The sequence below is a fragment of the Equus quagga genome, chromosome 18 (assembly GCF_021613505.1).
Source record: "Equus quagga isolate Etosha38 chromosome 18, UCLA_HA_Equagga_1.0, whole genome shotgun sequence".
NCBI lineage: Eukaryota > Metazoa > Chordata > Mammalia > Perissodactyla > Equidae > Equus > Equus quagga.
This window is the reverse complement of record NC_060284.1, coordinates 26,190,444-26,210,618: the sequence shown is the minus strand read 5'-3', so window position 1 is coordinate 26,210,618 and position 20,175 is coordinate 26,190,444. Positions and strand designations below refer to the sequence as shown.

Genomic DNA, 20,175 nt, shown 5'->3' with positions numbered 1-20,175 from the left:
CACTTCCCCACAGCTCTTAGAATAAAAGGTCCAAATCATTAATAGCCTACAAAGTTCCATAGTACCACATGGTCAGTCAGTCCCGAAGCAGCAGTAGAGTGGCAGCTGCTATGTAGTGTTGCCTCATCTCCATAAAATTGGCTGGTGAGGACATGAGACCCAAATAGATTTAGACATCTTATTACTTAAACAAACAGCAAAACACGATCGGCATGGTATCAGCTCCTTGTATCCCTAATCCCGCAGGATGACACTGAACTGGAAGGGCCAGATGACACGAATGGTGGGTTGCTTTGTTTTTGAGGAGTTAACCCTGTCTACAGCTGGGCAGTTTTATAGCCTGTAGCTGTCCCTGAAATGGGCAGGGTGGAAAGTCCTATGTCTTACTAGAAACTGCCTCATGGCAGCCTCATGCAAAATAGGGAGCGTCTTGCAAGCTAAGGAGGCAGATGAGAAATGACCTTTAACAGCTCCTCATAGGAGACATGCCTGTCTTAACATGTCCCAATAAGGATCAGAGGGCATTCTGTAATAGCTGAGCCTTCCTTAGATGGCCTATGTGGAGATGTGCAATTGCCAGGGTGCCATGATGGAACAGTTCCCCTACAAACTTAGGCTGACCTTTCTACCACTACAGTTTCATCTCGTACTCTCTACTTGCTGAGCATCAGCCACACTGACCTTCTTTCAATTTCTCCAATGTGGCATGCTTTCCTATGTCACAGAGCTTTCGCATATGCTGTCTCTGTCTGAAACACTTTCTCCTACCTCTTTGCCTTGTTACCTCCCCTTTCTTTAGTCCTCAGCCCAGTTGTCACTTCTGTAGGGAAGGCTTCCAAGACATTCCTGACCAGGACAGTTCCCCCTGTTATCATAAAGCATACCTCTCCTTCATAGCACTCAGAACAATTTTCATTTTATAATTACTTGTGTAATTAATATAATACTAGAGATAGAGATACACTAATAATTAGTTTACCACTTAATTTTAAAATGTTTTCACATACTTCATTTTATCTTTTCATCTCTGTGAGGTAAACAAAAACAGGTATTATTTTTAATCTTTGTTTTTTTTCAGATAAGAGCTCCTAGTAGGACTCATGTTTTCTTACTCTAGGGTGGGGTGCCCTGTACTTCAGCACTGTGTTTTTCATGTAAATACATTAAATATAAGGCAGCATACAATAAGCAAGAGGGACAAAGAAAATTCCATAGGGGCTCAAGGGAGAGAGAAATGACTTCCAGGTGAGGTGATCAGGATAGATCTCCATGATAGAGGTGCCATTTGAGTGGCCTTGAAAGTTGACAGGCTTTTGATAGACAAGTGAGGGTCTTCTAAGACAAGAGGTAATATCAAACGTACAACCATAGAAAGGCTTGAGAGTCTGAATAATGACAAGTGAATGTGGTTTGATGGATGGTAGGGTTAATATGGGTTCTAGAAAGGGAGGCTAGAATTACATTATAGAAGACGTTATATGTGGAATTAATTTTGTTGGCAGCAGAAAGTAACTAACATTTCCAAGTGGGCAAGAGATCTATCTGATCAGAGTTGAACTTTAGGAAGACTAATTAAGCAACAGCATATAGAATAAATTGTAGCATGGTAGGACTGGATTCAAGGACTGGATTCGTGAGAGATGAGATCATGAACTGGGGCAAACCTTCTCAACTAGTAAGCCATGGCATACCTTGCAAAGTAAAAGGTCGAAAACTTTCAGCCAGTTATCGCTGGAGTTCACCTGTATTGGAGGAAAGTTAGGTATTTTTTAACTTGCAGCAAAGGAGAGCACAGCACTGGCAGAACTGTGGGTCATCTCAGGGAGCTGGGAGGAGCTTATAGGATTTCAGCTTGTACTGGTGCTGCTTAGGAGGGTTTAGGAAAAGCAGAGATCACGTCTAGATTGGGTGCTTTCAGAAAGTGTGGTTTTGGATATTTTAGTATATCTTATCTCGGAGATGGGAGGATTAAAGAAATAGTAGTCATTTGTGTTAGCCAGAAGAGGGGGATGTTTAGTTATTTTTGTGGTTCTTGAGTGTCCTTGTCTCCAAGTTTCAGACATAATTACACCACAGTCTTATCTCTGTCTTCTACTACAGTCAGAGTGGCCTTATCTGACTGTGGTTTATATTCTGCCAACGTTGTTTATGTTCAGTTGGGAACACTATGGTTCAGCTGTCAGTTTCCAGCTGCCAGGGATGTTTTATTACTTTATCAGTAAGCGATACATTGATCTGCTCAGCCCTTACAGTGCCGGGCCAGTTGCCTCATATGGTGAGCAGCCTTATCCATTGGCCCCAGGGTGCTATTTTGTCTAGATGTGCCATGCCTTGAAAAAGGTTGTTTGAGCAACAGCTCTGAAAATGAAAAGTAAAGGACCAAGAAAAATTCTAAAGGTTTTCAAAGGTTTTCGCTATCTCCAACATTTCTAGTTCACTTAAAATCTATGCTCCAGTAAAAATAAACTGATTTGCGTTTCTACCATTTGTGATTTGCTGCCTTTGGGTATTATGCCCTCTGCCTGAAACATCTTTCCCTGGTCTCATGTCTAGATCCTATCCATCCTTGAAGGACCAGTTCAAATGTCTCTCCCTTCCCCCACGTTACTAGTGAGAACTAAGATCAAGAAAAAGCCTACTTAAAATATAATAAATGAAGAATAAATTAGATATTTGGATATATTAATTCTAATTTAGAGGGGTCAAGCTGGAAGCAATCTCTCCTTTCTATGAATTCATGTAACAAATTTCTTATACCTCTAAACAACTTATTTCTAACATTTATTACCTATGTATGCTGTCCTAACTATTAGCAGTTCCCACTGATGCCATCAAAATGCCATGAGGCATGCTTCTTTCCAGGTTCTTCAGGCATAAGTATAAAGCAGCAGAAAAGTTTCAAAACTCCACCCTCAGTCTTACCTCATTCAGCACAAGAGTTGCTGATATTCTACGATATTTGACTCTGTTTATATCAGGAAGGCTAAGAGAAGATTATAGGTGGCTCGATGCTCCTTGTGAAAAGCTGGGGTGGGGCTTTTGTTATCAGAAATATGTGACTAACTGTTATCAGAAATATGTTTTTAAAAGTTACATATTAAATGGTTTAACATTTGAGGAAGTGTGAAAATCGTAATCTTTTTGTATTGTCTGCAAAGAAAGACTGGATAGAAATTAATTATATTAAATTTATAACAATAGATGTAGTGAAAAATAGGTTTGTTTTCTTGTATTAATTTAGGAATGACTGCCTGCAAAAAACCTGGGAACCGAGAATGTAATCATCACTGTAAAAATAAACAAACCTGTGGACATGACTGCTGTAAGTTCCATAAAACAAATTATTTCATGTTTTAAAAATTGAAAAGTCAATTTTTGATGCATAGTAATGACTTCCCAATTATCTATGTATGATATTTACATTATGCAGCTTATAACAAATAATTTTCTTTTGTGGGCAACATAAAAAAGTAAATATTAGATTAGAGATTTTGAAGAAATTTGGCTTTATATGAACAATAACTAAAGAATCCAGAATTTCTTTTCATAGGTAAAACTGGAGTTGCACAGAAGTCAGAAATGAAAGAGACAACAATTTCATTGTATTTATCTGATTTAAGAAACAGGAATGCTGTTTCCTCTCTTCCTCCGGTTAAACGTCTCAAGGTTAGTTTTAATAGCATTTATCCCTTGTTCTGTAATTAAATGTATGTGAGTATCCCTTTATTCTGTGTATCACTTAGGTGGGTATCCGCAGTGTACTTTAGGGTTACCTGAGGGCTTGACTAGGAATATGACCATTATTCCTAATGCTGTTTCTAAAGGAAAAGATATTATAGTTCTTACTAATCGATCTGTAAATCCGCTTTTGGGACTTAGTTAGACAGCCCCTTCCCTCATTAGCTTTTTTTTTTTTTTTCCTTTTTTAACTAGAGAAGAGGAAATGGAGAGGGATATGTAGGTTGGCTTGGTTCAGCAACTGAAACTAGACATTCTTGCCCTTTCCTGGCTCCATCTGTGCTGCACAGGGCTGGGAAGTCTGAAGCTGATTTTGACTCATGCACCTAGATGAGCACTGAGCAAGAGCCTCCCTCCCACGTGATGAAGGAATGGGAGTTCCTACTCATTGTTAAGCTAGTCACTAGCAGACTTATTTTAAGGCTGAGTCATCATTTCCAGGGCAAAATAATTGATCAGGCCACAGAACAGAGCCAAGAAAATGGAAGTGCCTGTTTCTTTTCTAGAGCTTTTATAAGAATGAAGATTCTAAGTCATGAGGCTAAAACAAAGGGAATATTGGGAAACAGGGAGAGGCACCTTCTCTGAGATAATATCATTTTAGTAACCCAAGTTTTTCTCCCTTCCTTCATTCCTTCTTTTCTTCCATATTCATCGAGGACCAAGAATATGTCAAGTACTATAATAGGTGCTAAGATACAGTGATGAATAAGACAGTTTTAGTTCCAGTCCTCATAGAGCTTATAGTTTGGTCAAGGATTCAAATAAGTAAATAGGCTTTTCAATATAGTATAATGAGTGATTTGTGACAGAAGTGTAAGATAACTTGAACTTCGATAGAAAGTGTACTTACTCCACATTTGATAGGCCAGGAAAGGATTCCTAATAAACATGATTGAGACCTAAAGGATATATAGGCATAAGCAGGTATGGAGAGGTGGGCACCAGAGCTGTGATGGAGACGGATAGAAAGTATTCCAGACAGAGAGAATATGCAACGGTGCACAGCTGACATAGAGATAGAGATCTTTTAAAATACCGAAGTAATACAGTATGTCTGGAGTTCTATTACAAGTAGGGAAGTGGAGGGAGATGAGTCTGAAGAGGAAAGTAGGAGCTAGATCATAAAGACCTTTTTGCTATTTTAAGGATTTGACTTTATCCTGAAAGTATTGGGAAGCCACTGAAGGGCTTTAATCAGTGACATGATCAGAATTGCATTTTATAAAGTTCATTCTGGATGCAATGTAGAGAATGGATTAGAGGATGATAGAAAAGGAACACAAGGACTCATTAGGTGGGTTTTGCAGTAATCCAAGCAAGATGATAGCCTAGTCTAGTGTAGTGACAGCAGCAGTGGAGAGAAGTGACTGGGTTTAAAATATTTTTCAGACATAGAATCAGCTACCTTGGTACGTAATTAGTTATGAGGGGAGCAGTGGAAGGAGTAGTTAAAGATGATGCCCAGGGGCTGGCCCAGTGGTGCAGCGGTTAAGTGTGCACCTTCCCCTTCAGTGGCCTGGGGTTCGTCAGTTCGGATCCTGGGTGCAGGCATGGCACCTCTTGGCATGCCATGCTGTGGTAGGTGTCCCAAATATAAAGTAGAGGAAGATGGGCACGGATGTTAGCTCAGGGCCAGTCTTCCTCAGCAAAAAGAGGAGGCTTGGCAGCAGATGTTAGCTCAGGGCTAATCTTCCTTAAAAAAAAAAAAGATGATGCCCAGCTTTCTGGCTTGAGCAACTGGGAAACAAGTGGGGCCTCAGTAGGGTAAGAACTCTAAAGGAAAAGCAAGTTTGGAGGAGTAGAGCCATGATAAGTTCAATTTGGGAAATATTGGATTTAGAGGCCTGCAAGATGTTTAGGTAAAGATGTTCTACAGACAGTTGAATATAACTGAAAATCAGGAAAGAGAGCTGAGCTAGAAATATAAATTTGAGAGTCATTCACATGTAGATGATAATTGAAGCCGTGGGAGTAAATGTGATATTTGATTGAGAATTTGTGGAGTGAGAAGAAAAGGCCTAGTAAAGAACCATGAAGAGTATCAACATTTAAGAAGGGCCTGAGAAGGAGATTTGAGTTGAGAACTATCCTGAGTTTCTCATAATTCATTGGTTTTTTGATTTTATGTACCAGCAGGAATTTTGCTGTTTGGTTCGTTGTTTAAAAGGCATTGATGTGAAATTGATAGTTAAACTGGTTTTTTTTCATTAATAGATGCAAATGAATAAATCTCAAAATGTGGACCTTAAAGAGTTTGGTTTTACTGCAAAACCTTCTCTTCCCAGCGTATCAAGGTATAAATATAATGTTAATATCTGAGGTAAAATATGCATCATAAACTCTCTATTCCTCCAAATAATCATTTATTCAGAGAAAGATGGTCACTGGCTGCCTTCAAATCACAGTAATTGTTTAGTTCCATAATGAAGTAATGACATCATAAGAGTTTTTTTAATCTTTCATACCCTAAACTTATTTAGAACTCTACAGTCGTAGAATACGTTAACATTCATTGAATCATCTCTTTCCTGAGAAACTACCCGTCCTATGAATCAAGCCTCAGGCACTCTCTGCCTTCTAAACTTAACAGGTGACAAGAGTATACTTTAAAAAGAGTAATCATGTTGGTGTACAAAGTCTAATATTTTCCATTTAGGGGCCCAGTCTCTATTAATAACACCTCAGATTTATAAAATATTTTATAATTTAAAAATTGCACTTTTGTGCATTATCTCTTTTGATCTTAACAACAACTTGGCTCATAAAATGAGGTATTATTACCCCATTTTATAGATGAAATAACTGAAGCTCATATCCCTAGTTAATAAGAAGAAAGCCCTAGATGATAAGTCAGCATTCTTTTCCTGTATCATGAGCCCAGGGGGCAGTAGTATATGTCATTTCTCTTCCAGATAAGGGCATTCTATATGCAGGGTGACGTTTAATATACTTGTCAACCAGTACAGAACAGCCAGTGGCCAATCAGAACACATGCCAACACTACTTCAAGAAATCTAACTGAAAGTAGCATTAACAATAGATTTTTAAGGCTATTCACAGCAGATAGCTACATATTGGGGGCAGAAAAGATAGCTAAGTATCTGTCGCTTACATTGGTGTTTGCCTATTTTTTTACCCTTTACTGCCCAGGCTGGTGCAGTTTATCGTAGAATTGTTAAGTAAATAAACCACAGTTTTTCAATTATACAAAGAAATAGTTTTCAGTGTCACATTAATTTTAGGGTTTTCTTTTTAACACTTTTATGGTTTTATTTATAAAGGTCAGAATATTTAAACATACCTGAATTGTCTATAATGGAGCAGAGAGATCAGCATGGAATCTGTGCAAAAGTTCAACAACAAGAACCATCGGAATATCAAGACAAAGGTAAATTACTGTTGAGATTGACTTGAGAGAGAATATGATTTATCGTTACTTCAGATGACAAATAATATTATGGAAAAAACCCAACATCTGAAATAATTATGATTATTAGCTTGGCAACATTTTTCTCTTGGGTTATTGAAGCAATTTCAAATTCTTTGGGTCTGTTATTTCAGATGGTCTTGCTATGTCTGCCATAAATTAAAAAAAAAAAATCTCTTCCTTACATGGTGTTGACTAATTTTATGTAAAGATAATGTGAGGAAAAGCTGAGAATTAAGGGATCTTGGATACACAAAGTAATAAAATGCTGAACTATTACTTTTATATATCTTTAGAATTATTTAAAATAATCTTCTGTTTATAAAATTAGTACAATTTTACAAAATAGCTATGTGACCTTGGGAAAATTATTTAACGTTTTTGGGCCTCAGTCTTATTTTTAAAATTAGAGTATTAAATTGGGTGACCTTTAATGTCTCTCTAGTTCTGAAACCTATGATTCTTACAATTTCTATGATAATATGAGAAAATAATCTGGTTTGAGGGATATAGCTGGTGCGTAATTTAGATTTGCTTTTTATCTGTGTCTGTCATTAAATTAATGAGATAATACATATAAATTCTTCAGTATTGTGCCTGGTTCATCATTACTCTGGATCCTACCATTAATAGCATCATTTCTCTGGGTCATGCTATTAATAGTCAGTCTGTTAAAACGTGTGAGAAATAATCCTGGCCAGTGAATTGTTCATTCAAGTAACTATATGTAGAAATGGTAAGCTTGGGGTTTTCTGAAAATGATTTCACGTGTGTGGCCTTGGCATCTATTACCACTCTTTCCTTCATGCTGTCGCTTTATGCTTCCTCTAGTCATAATTTAAGATCTTAAGTAGGCAAGGGCTGGAGTACCCACCATCTCTTATGACGCCATGGCAGCCATTAGGCCCAATATAAGATCAAGAAAAGTCTCCTAATCTTACCTACAGTATCAGAGCATTTATCTAACCTGTTCAAAGCCTGAATATCTTTACAACATGGACAGAAGGTATAAGATTGTCAACCCTCTTATTTTTATCTCCCTTCAACCTATAGCCATCTAACGTACTCCTTGACTGCCACTCTGTTCCCTGCTCTTCTCTACACCAGAGTTTATCCTTCTCTCTGCTTACTTCCATATTGTCTTTACATGGTTTTTCCTACTTTTCTTTCCCACGCACTATTCCAAATACAACTTATATTGTGATATAAAAGTCTCATTTAGATACTTTAACCCCCAATGATAACTGTATCTCTGTTTTACCAAATGGACCACTGTTTTTTTTTTCTTTTAAAGAAGGCGATGTATAGTATGGTAGTTAAACTCACAGGATTTAGGAATAATCTGTCTAGGTTCAAATTCTAACTACCATTTAGTAGTTCTGTAATCTTTCATGGTATACTTACCCACTTTGTCTCAATTCCCTCATCTGGTTATATTTTAGAGATTTTGGGATTAAATGAGATAATGTATGTGAAGCTCTTAGCATAGTATCTGGTACTGTTATTATTAGTAATTGGATGTATTCGTTATACTTTTCACACATTAGTCTTTGGTGGCAAAACATATTTTAAATATATTCAAATACTGCACTTGAGAATGTTTTAAGAAAAACATGGCATCTGTATTCCAACTTTGAGAAAGGAAGAAGAAAAACTGCTAGAAATTACGTAAGAAAGCATGTTGAATCATAAAATTTAAATTGTAAGGGACCTTTGTGTGATTTCTCATTTTATGGTAAAAGAAGTCAAGACTCTGAAAGATTAAATGACTCACCCAAAATCACATATGTAATTAATGGCAGGGCCTGAAGTAGATTCCGCATCTCTTGATTCCCAGTCCAATGTCATTTCTATAAAATGAAATTGACTTTAGTTACCATTGGAGAATTGAAAACAGAACCTATAGTATATGAACTCTTTCAACTTTCCACCCTGCAACTATGTATTTCTCTGTGCACCCATTCTTAACTCTCTGTTTGTCTTTTCTTCGATTCAAGGTTTATCTCTCCACCTGTAATCTTAATCTTTCCAATAGAATGGTAGAGGCAGTTTCCCAAAAGGACAGGAAAGATACTCTTAATGAAAGAAGGAGAAGCATGCCAAGCAGACAAAAAACAGACTCACCAGAGTTTTTATACCCTGTATCTCTTATTTTCCATCAAAACAAGAATTCTTGAAAGGGCAGTTTACACTCACTTTCTTACCTTCTAGTCACTCTTCATTGACTAAAATTTGGGTTCTCCATCACTCCTTTGAAACTACTTTTGCTCAGGCCATTTAGTGACCTCCTAAGTGCTAAATTCAGTAAACTCTTGCCAACTTTTGTTTTCTTTGGTCTTTATAGTATTTGACACATCTGGTCTTTCTATTTTTTTAGAAATCTCCCCTTTGGTTTCAGTTACACCATTCTATTGGTTCTCCTACTACTTCTTGAACTGCTTGGGCTTTTATTCCTGTTGATGTTTCAAAAGGATTCTGGTTTTGCTTCTTTATTCTTACCACTTTATAAACTTTTCTTAGACAATGTCACTCAAGCCCATGTCTTCAATTACTAACCATATTCGGATGATTTCTGAATCTGTATCTCCCATCCAGATCTTTCCGTCTAGCCTCTGACTCATCTATACAATTACCTTTCTGGACATATCCACCTAAAAGTTAACCCATCACCATCTGAACTCTTTTCTTCTGTCTACTCCATACCTCACTCTGCTCCTTTTCTTTTTTCATTGGCTCAGTGAATGAAGCCTCTTCTTTTCTAAGCTGCTACAGGCAAAAAAGAGTCATCCTAAATATCTTACCTCATATGTAATTAATCACCGAATCCTATCTATTTTCCCTCCTGAACATCTCTTATGTTTATTCCCCCTCTGTTCTTTCTGCTGATACTCTAGCGTAGGCATCCTTTGCCTCTTATTTATTGCAATAGCTTTCTTACTTTTCTCTTTGATTCCAGTTTCATTATCCTCCAATCTATATCTATTCCAAGTGATCTAACAGGCATATCTGATCATGTAAACCTCTTGCTAAAATATCTTCAATAGTTATCCATTGCCTGTAAGTAAAAAAGGTGAACTCCTTAACACGGCAAACAAACTTCTGCATAATCTGGTACTTAACTGCCTGTGTAGTCTCAATGGGCTCTGCCTTCTCCTTCTACTTTGTGCTCCAGAAATCCTGAAACCGTGTAGTTCTCCAAACATTGTCTGGTCTCTCATACTGCTTTACCTTTCACATGTCATTCTCCCTTCATGGAATATCTTTCCTTTCCCTCTTGGCTTGCTCCATAATCACAGCTCTATCAAGCTCAAATTTCAATATTACCATCTTACCATGTTACCATCTTAGAGGTGTCTACTCTGACTTCCATTGTAGGTTTAGCAGGTCCTTTCCCTTTGCATTCCCATTGCACTTTATACCTACTTCTATTCTTATTAGATATCATGTTGTATATGTATATCAATGTACAAAAGTAGAATAATGTGAATTGGAGTTGTAGGTACAGTTGAAGGATAAGGTAGGATTTAGATAAGTGAAGATGAGGGTAGAGGATATTTAAAGTGAAGGAAACTCAGTGCTGTATTGGAGCAAGGTTGTACTGGCTTGTGAGGGATGATTATTAAATTTTGGGGAGTCTTTAGGCCATTATTAAAAGTTTAATTATATAAACTTTCAATTAAATAAATTATATTAAAAGCAAAGACTGTAAATGTTCAAAGCTAGTCATCTCCTAATTATTCTACTACATTTTACTGTTACCTGTGTTCTTTAGATTATTTGCATTTATATTTATGTCTGTATAGTCTAAATACTATATAATGGGGTCCTACTATGCATTTCTTCTTAACTTTGCATTCAGTGATGTCACATTGGTAGCTTGAAATCAACCATAGTGGGAGTATTTATACCACGGAAATCAGCAAACACTACAGATCAGGGCTTGCTTTATTGTTTTGTTTATTGTTTAATCTTAAGAAAGTGTTAGAGAAAATGTTAGTACTGCAGATTAAATTTAACAGTATTTTGTGTCTGTAGCCTTTACATTGTGAATAGCACAGAAAGCCTGAGGGAATATTCTTCTAGTATTTGAAAACTATTATCTAATTCAGCAAAGAAGTTGCTTAAGGGAATGGATGAATGAGTGAAGTCTCAATATATGTCTTTGTTGTTTTACTTTCATCTTACTTGTTGAAGTCAACAAAAAATACTTATTTGAGAACATTCATACGTCAGTTGCAACCATAGGTTGACTATAGATACAAGAGTTTAGCAAAACTCAGAACATTCAGTGAGAATCAATTAGATATACAGAATTTGTAATTAAGCATGCTGTATATTTTACTGTTATTTGTAAATTGTATTATACATCCTTTACATATAATAAATACATATAATAAACATGTATATATATATGCATACTTTTTTTTGAGAAGCAGTTATTAAGTGTTTATTAGCATACTACCATGGAAAACTGCACAAGAGAAGGCATTTAGTCCCCATAACAATCTTGTAAGGTAGGTACTGTTATCATTTTCATTTTGCAGAGGAGAAAACTAGGCTCAGAGAATTTAAATTACTTGTCTAAGATCATACAACTAGTAAGTGAGAGAGGTAGTCTGGCTCTAAGCCCAGGCTTTAAACAATGGATAACACTGAGGATTTTTCAGCAGGAGAAAAGGTATATTTTGGACAAATATATTTTATAACAATACTCCAAATTAACTTGTAACGAGAAGAGCAGGAAGGAGGAAGACAATTTTAGAAGCTATTATGATCCAATCTTAGAATAGTGTTATTCTGATATAGGAATTAAGAGAGAAAATTAACTTGATCTAAAAACATCCATTGAAAATTAAATTTAGTGCAACTATCAGTATATGTAATTCAGTAAACAGAATTGGTTGAACACAGTATTCAACAATGCTTGACCCAATGCTTTTCAAAACTACTACTCAAGACCTCTGTTTGTTTAATAGTTGAAAATGTGTTTGATATAGCAATAGATAATGACGCTTATGGTTTAAAAACTGTCTATGCTTTTTTATACATACACATGTCAGATTTTTCCAGATGGAACTATTCTACAATTTCAAATGAGAAAGCCCCTCAAACAGTGCTCTTCAACAGAAATTTTAATGCATCTGGAAACCAGAATTTGACAGATGTGGATAAAAGCAACTCTTCATTTTCAGAAGTTTTGAATGTGAACTTTGAATTGGGAAATGATGTTTGGGATGATTTTGATGATGAAAACTTAATAGAAGTTACTAACTTTTCAGCTGATACTGAGAAGACAAAAACATCAGGTAAAATTGTATTTTAGCATGGAGTAATTTCATGAGAAATTCTTTGAATATTTTTCAGTTCAGCCTCTGGGACTAATTTTATTGCCTTTTTTATATGCTTGCTTAATTAGCTTTGATTTGTTAAAATTATAATGTGACCCTTCCGTAAATAGCATTTCCGTCCCCTAAGGACAGAGGTGAAGGTTATTCTATGATGATGATGTAGCAAATGAGCTTTCTCTATTCTGTTGCTGCCCTATCTTGTTAAAGGCCCTATTCAAATTCAGATTGTTTGTTGAATTTTCCCTCATAAAACAGACTATCCAGCTCTCCGTTCTAAGATCACACATGGTCTGCTAATGTTTATGAAGGACAGAAATATTCTTAATATTTTTAAAAGTATTCATCTGCTAGCAAAGAAAATAAAAGATAACTTTTATTTCTCGTAGAAATACTGACTTTTCAAGTATAAATAAACAAATAGGAAAAGATTAGTTTCTCCTATATTGGATATTGTATTTAAATCATATAACAACCCCAAAATAATGGGACTTATTCACTGAGTAACTTGGTAAATTCATTCTCTTTCATTAAAACAGAGAAATGCACATCTTGGTAAGTATTTGACAAGATAGCTCTCATGATGGCCTGATCAGTCCCTCAGAGTTATAGTTGCCTCTTAATGTATCCCACCGCAATCTTCTTTTTAAAAAAATAATTTTAGGGGAAACAGAAGATGAAATACTGTTGTTTCAGGCTCCTAAGAATTTCTCACAGAGCTAAAACTCCTTCTAGGAGGAATAGGATTTGACCACCTTCACAAAATAGGCCAGGAAAATCTGTGACATGGGGTCAATAGGCACAATTTTCTGTATCACTGGACAACTACTAGTCCCTACCTCAAAACTAAACGTCATTGTGTACTGCAAGTGAAGAGGCGATTTGTACTGATCCTTTGAGGTAGCCTCATCCTATGAGGGCATAACTTTGGTGCTGGGAAAATCAGTTTCAATAAATACCATTTCTCCCCATGTATAGAGCACTTTAAATGAATTTAATTACATGCAGACCATTAAACATATTGAATGAACTTCGACTTGATCATTTATATGAATTAAAAATAAATAAATAAATAATAGTGGTTGGGAACCTTTTAATGTAGTGACTAATAAGCTAACCTGCGTGTCTTGTAATTTTACTCCCTTATTTCTCTATGCAAATTAAATTTTGATTATTGAGAAGAATTATTCATTCCTTCTTCAACCACATCTTATCTGTTGGAGAGAGCCCTTGTGGAACTTATGAAAAGCTCCATTCAGCCATTTCCTGGCATTTTATTTCAAAATGTTCTCTCTTTACATAGGATTTGGAAACACTTTGAATTCAAGTACCAGGGGAAGTAAGCTATCCCTCCAAGAGTCAAAGAGCAAATTCCAAAGAGAAATGTCAAACAGGCAAGTTTTAGAACTTTGGTTTGGAATACTTACAAGTTTATATCCTCCTGAGATGTAATTGGAGATGGGGATCAAGTCATTAGATGTCAGAGAAGCGGTAAGGTATTAGCTATCCTAAACTCTCTTTTAATCTTAGAGGTGTATCTCTCAAAAGGTTGTTGTCAGACCACCCGCATCAAAATCACCTAGGGGTGCATATTAATAACGCACATTTCTGGTCCCCACACTAGACTTACTGAACCATGGTCTCTGGGGCTGGAGCCCAGGAATCTTCGTTTTTCACAAACCTTAAAAAGTTAATAGGAGGGGCCGGCCTGGTGACATAGCCGTAAGTTCGTGCACTCCGCTTCAGTGGCCGGGGTTCACCAGTTCAGATCCTGGGTGCGGACCTATGCACCACTTATCAAGCCATGCTGTGGCAGACATCCCACATATAAAGTAGATGGGCATGAATGTTATCTCAGGGCCAATTTTCCTCAGCAAAAAGAGGAGGATTGGCAGCAGATGTTAGCTTAGGGCTAATCTTTCTCCAAAAAAACCAAAAAAACAAAAAAACTTCATAGGAATTTGATAGGTAGAAAAGAGGAGGGATTTGACAGGTAGAAGCGTGTGTAAAGGGATAAGGCTTGAAAAGGCATTCTATGTTCAAGGGTCAGTAAAGTATGGTCTGTGTGGCCACAGCTTTAAGACTGAGATTGCTGAGGTCTGATTGTGAAGAGCCTTGAATGCCATATTTAGACACCTATACTGTGTCTAGTAGGTCAGGGGTCACAAACTCAAACTCCCCTCAGGATTTAGTGGGCCAGGACCAACTGTGGAGTGTCCCATCTGAAGGGTGCAACCACTACTCAGCTCCAACTAGTTGTTGCTGTGAAAGAAATGAGTGTCAAGTGTCAAATTTTTCATTTTCAAAAAAAAGCTAAGAATCTAAATCTTTATGTGATTCTCCTGACTTTTAAATTTTGACAACTAATTTTTAAAAATGTGATATAATCTGCAGCACATCCCTCAAAAAAATAATGTCTGTAGGCCGGAAGTAGCCTAGGGGCCTCTAGTTTTTGACCTCCATAGTAGGCAGTGAGGAGACATCCAAGATTTTTGAGCAGAAGATAAACAATTTGACAAGAAAAAAAATCATTCTAGTGATTTGTATAATGATATGTATGATATATGCAGAATGAATTGTAGAAGGTGGGACTGACAGAGGCATGGTGGCCAGTGAGAAAGGCAGGCCATATATGATGAGGCCTAAACCAGGGCAGAGGATGGAAATTGAGAGGTAGAGTTGAATTTTTGAAACATTTCATAGATAACGTAGATTAGATTTAGCAATTGATAGGATATTGTAGTTGAGCAAGAGGGAAAAATAAATGGCAAGTGAGTAGATGGAGGTGTTATCTGAGAATGTAAGACACATAAGACATTTGGAAAAGAAAACAATCATTTTAGAAATGTTCAGCTTGAAGTATTTTTGCAGAAATACACAGTGCATTTGGATGTTGGACTTGATTAGAAGTCAAGGGAGAAAATTATACCCACAGTCAAAACTTTCCCAAAGAGAGGAAATACTGACAACTTTTTATTCAGGGTCCAACTTACTTAAGGATTATTTATTTCTCCTGCTTTAAAAAAATACTACATTTGTGGTGTCTTTTGGTATTTTTGCTATTATTTGGTTATTCTACTGATTATCAACATCACAAAATCATAGATCTCAGAGTATTCCAGAGCTGTGAAGGGGGCTTCATTTAAGCGTCATTTAGTCTTCCCACTGCTGGATCCTTGAATCACCATCCAACATCACAGACAAGTAATCATGCCATCTCTACCAAGATAACTCTGGTGACGAGTAGCTCATTCACTCCAAAATTCTTGTTCTGTGTTCGGATCTCTCAGACCATTCAATAGCTTTAAAAAATATGTGCCTAAAATTTTTTTTATTTCCATTCATTGGTTCTAACTCTGAGGCATACAGAATAAACAGATTTTTATTATTATTATTTTTGCTGAGGAAGATTCACCCTGAGCTAACATCTGTGCCAGTCCTCCTCTATTTTGTTTGTGGGTCACCACCTCAGCATGGCTGCTGAAGAGTGGTGTTGGTCTGTGCCCGGGAATTGGGCCTGGGCGCCTGAGGCGGAGTGCATTGAACTTAACCACTAGGCCACAGGGCTGGCCCCCAGATTTTTATTATTTGATACTTAGAAATATCAAAGTAGAACAAAGCTTTGGGTGGAGAGAAGCAAAAAATAGGTAGGAAGTAGGAAGATACAAGTGGGAGGATAACAAGGCACTGGAATGGTTTTATGTGCCACACCTTTAGAAAACTACAAATAATTTTGAGAGAGTTTAAAAGTGACTGGCAGAAGATAACTGAGTTTAGAAAGGAATCTCATCAAGAAGCCTCTGAGAAACTGGTGCCAGAGGTTGCTGCTGGGAAGAAAGCCTGCAGGACCTGGGGCTGCGGGGTGGGAGGGAGCCCTGCTTCTCCTTTTGTACTCCTAATTCCCTGCCATTAATCAAAGACAAAAAGATTTAATTCTGTCATTCTTAATTGTATCATTAATTCTATCAATACATGTGATTCTCCTCTACTCCTGCCTGCTGCTTATTGCTCCTTGCATGGCTGTCACATTTTAGCCTGTTAAGTGTCAGCTTAAATTGTCACCTCCTCAGAAAGACATTCATGACTATCTTTTTAAAGTGGGTTTATGCCTCCACACTGTTATTTCCTATAATATCACTCAGTTAATTTCCTTCGTATCACTTCAGGATCTATCATTATGTGTATTTATTGTTTCTGCATTGTCTGCTTCTCTACTAGATGATAACTCCCTGAGGATTTGTTTACCACTTTATACCCAGCTCCTAGAACAATATTTGCCATATGGTAGTGAATGATAAATGTTTTTTAATGAATGAATTTAATACAGAAGATTAAAGGTGAATTCTAGTGTACAGTTGTACATGGGAAGATAACTAGAGACATCTATCTACAGTGAGACCAGAGTAGGGAAAGGAGATTAAAAGTTAAGCAAGTGGGATTTAGAAAAGATTTACAGACTGCTAGCTGATAGACAATTAAGCGTAAGACTCAATTTTAAAGAAAATTGTTGAATGATATTTCTGTAGGTCCTTAAAAATATTATTCTTATTTAGTTTGAAATATATAAGTTTTTGTTTTGTCTAAAGCAAAGGAGATATACCAAGTTCTCCATGAATCCAAGAAACAGAACATCATTTTTTTGGTAATAAATATGACAAACTTTAATTATATTCTCCAAAGAATCACTAATAATCTAAATTAGAATGGTTTGTTTCTCTTCTTTGCCATATTTTACAAATAATTCATTTTGATTTTTAGTTTTGTTTCATCACATGGGAAGCCACATGTATCAAATTCTTCTATGTTCAAGTTTGATGCATCCTCCATGACAAAGTCACCTCAACAAGCTGGAAATGCAAATATTGTAAGAAGATGCACTTTGTTTTTCTTGTAATTCTGCCCGAATAGTTAAACTTTCAATGATCGCTGGTTTTTTTTTTTCCTCAAAATATAGGTCCAATTACCAGACAGAAAACAACAAAGTCTGTCACCAGAGATTGAAAAGCTATGCTTCCCTCACTCTGAAAAAATATCAAATTCTTCAAATTTTGTTAAGAAAGTGGATTTCTTTATTAGGAACAGTCAATGTAAAAAGGAAATTGAGTTCAGGTAAGAACTCTTTAAAAAATTTCAGCATTCCTTTTTACAAAGAATTTCAGCATTCCTTTTTCCTGGTTCATTTTAAAGATCAGAACCTAAATATTTTATTTACTTAAAGACATTGAAATTTCAGACCCCTGGTGAGTTAAGCTCCTTTAGATAATTCATAATATCAAATATCTCAATTTTTTGAGAACCTATATGTTTGATGCTTTTAATTAAAACATTACATTGTGTTGATAAACTTTTTTTTACTGATTTGAATACAGTATGTTGATAATATAAAGTTAAAGTCACTTGAGAAATCCAAATCAGATCAGCTAATTTTTCAAAAGTTCAGGTTGTATTTTAGCCAACCAGTTCTTTCACAATTTTACAGTATCAAAGAAAAAGTCAGATCAAGTGTAATCCGTGCTCCTACTGCTGGTCATTTTTATGGGTAACTCTGTAGCAGTTTCCCTCTCCCTCTTGAATAGTCAAAGTTTATAGACCTGTTTACACATTGATTAAATTACATTACTTTCCAATAAGTTTAACAAAATATCTAAGAGATTTGATCCCTCCTTTTCACGGTTTATGAAGTCTAATTTTTCCCCACAGACTTCCTACAAGGTTATGCATATTGAAGTTCATTTGATATATTAACCTCTCAGCAATCTTCAAGTTTATCCATTTTCTATTTATTATTACATTATTTATTGTGTATTTTAAAATAAATTGTTAAAAAAATAGTTATTTTTACATTTACTTTTTTCCCCCAGTAGGTATCATCCTGATGATGAAGCTGATGAAATGAAGTCTTTTCTGGGAATATTTGATGGTATTTTTTAAAATAAACCAAGAAAAACCTTCTTATATTAATAAAACAAAATATAAAGACACCTAATTACAAAGCATGTTTTCTGTGTTTTAAAAATTAGTTCATAATTGTTCAGATTTTTTTCTCTTGGATTTGATCAGCTTTGTTGACTGTTTTGCAACAAAATATTTGGACTAGTTTATTTTCCCATTATATTGTAACTTCGTGAAAAGTAACTTTTATGGTGGCTTTGTTTCATAAGTTGATAATTAAGTTGCACTTAGAAATAATTATTTGGTTATTCATTGAATTTCGGTTGGATTTTGACAGGAACCAATTTAAAATTTCATTTTTATATTTTCTTAACAAGAATAAAGGTATTCTTTGAAAGCAAAATAGCACTAGGTCAGTGAATCTGTTTATTGTGTGGATTATTCACCAATATTGTTTGGTTTTACTAGAGATTTTTAGGAATTCAATAGCTGTCTGAACCCATTGTTGTATAACTCTCAACAACAATAAATGAAACACTAATCAATATACACTGTTACTTTCCTTCGGCTTGTTTTTCAAAGTGGTGAATTCTAAAACTTTGTTATATTGACTTTTACTATAGCGAAAACTGTGTTGCCTTATTTTTCAATGAATTATATCTCAAATTTATTTATTAATAAGTAGTATATAGGCACTCTAAACAATGTTTATCATCTAATTTATTTATAGATACAGTGTGAACTTGAAGCCCACTTACTTTTGGAAATTTTTTAGAAAAACTTTAGAAATTTTTCTTTAAGCATAAAGGCCTTAGAGACAAGTAAAGAAGAAGGGAAACTTCTAGATAAGATTGTTATTCTTATTATTAGTAAACATTTATGAGGCATCTTAAGTATTAAACTTAAGAAGCCTAAAACAAAACCAAGAGGCTTTGTTTCTGTGTTGAAAAATAAGGACAATCAGTTTCTTTATTTTAGTCATCTTTACAATTGGTGTGTTTCTGCATCTGAATCAATCATGCTGCAACCTTTAAAGGTTATTAAACATCATTAAAATGAAAAATTGTTGCACTGCAATCTGCTCATCTTGCATACATAGACTTCGATTCTAAAGAAATAGCAGTTTAATTCAACAAGACTTACTGTGTTCTGCCAAGTGAAAAGCACTGTGCTTGGTACTGCAAAGGATGCAAATGATGACAACACTCCTTTTGTTCTCATGAAACTTACTTTACATTCTGGTAGAGAAATTAAGATGTATAATAAAGCAATAATAAAATATAGAATACATTAGCGAAGTGAATCTCAAGTTTCAGGATGCATTGGAATCATCTAGGGGTTGTTTGAAAACAGATTGCTGGGCACCATACGCAGAGTTTCTAACTCACTAGGTCTGGAATGGGGCCTGAGAATTTGCATTTCTAACAAGTTCCCAAGTGATGCTTATGCTGCTGGTCCAGTGAACACGCTTTGAGAATCACTGCAATAGAAGTTTAAAGAGCTATGGGAGTTCATAGAGAGAATATAATCCTGACCCTGGGGCCAGGGAAGCCTTTATAGAGAAGTTCAAATTTGAACTGAGCCTTCAAAGATGAATAAGATTTTAATGGACAAATACACGAGAGGATATTCCAGGCAGAGGAAACAGCTTGAGCAAAGCTCCAAGGGAGGAAACTATTTGGTGAATAATAAATAGGTAATTTTAAACATAGGTGAATGTTGTAGGAGATGTTTGAAATGTATCTTGAGGTCAGACTCTTGAGGACTTTA

General features: G+C 35.8%; 1 protein-coding gene across 3 annotated transcripts in view; it reads left to right on the top strand.

The window, feature by feature from the left end:
* The window catches only part of HFM1 (helicase for meiosis 1), a 104,638-nt gene extending 85,747 nt beyond the window's left edge, over nt 1–18,891 (top strand). For 2 of the 3 annotated variants that reach the window (XM_046645131.1, XM_046645129.1), the window contains 9 exons: nt 3,242–3,322; nt 3,551–3,666; nt 5,956–6,035; nt 7,023–7,129; nt 12,229–12,474; nt 13,817–13,907; nt 17,272–17,377; nt 17,468–17,622; nt 18,375–18,891. In XM_046645131.1, coding sequence (XP_046501087.1) covers nt 3,242–3,322; nt 3,551–3,666; nt 5,956–6,035; nt 7,023–7,129; nt 12,229–12,474; nt 13,817–13,907; nt 17,272–17,377; nt 17,468–17,622; nt 18,375–18,444 — 1,052 coding nt within the window. In that variant the 3' untranslated portion in view covers nt 18,445–18,891. The remainder of the gene's footprint in view (nt 1–3,241; nt 3,323–3,550; nt 3,667–5,955; nt 6,036–7,022; nt 7,130–12,228; nt 12,475–13,816; nt 13,908–17,271; nt 17,378–17,467; nt 17,623–18,374) is intronic. The other variant, XM_046645130.1, reaches the window with a different exon arrangement.
* The last annotated feature ends 1,284 nt before the right edge of the window (nt 18,892–20,175 follow it).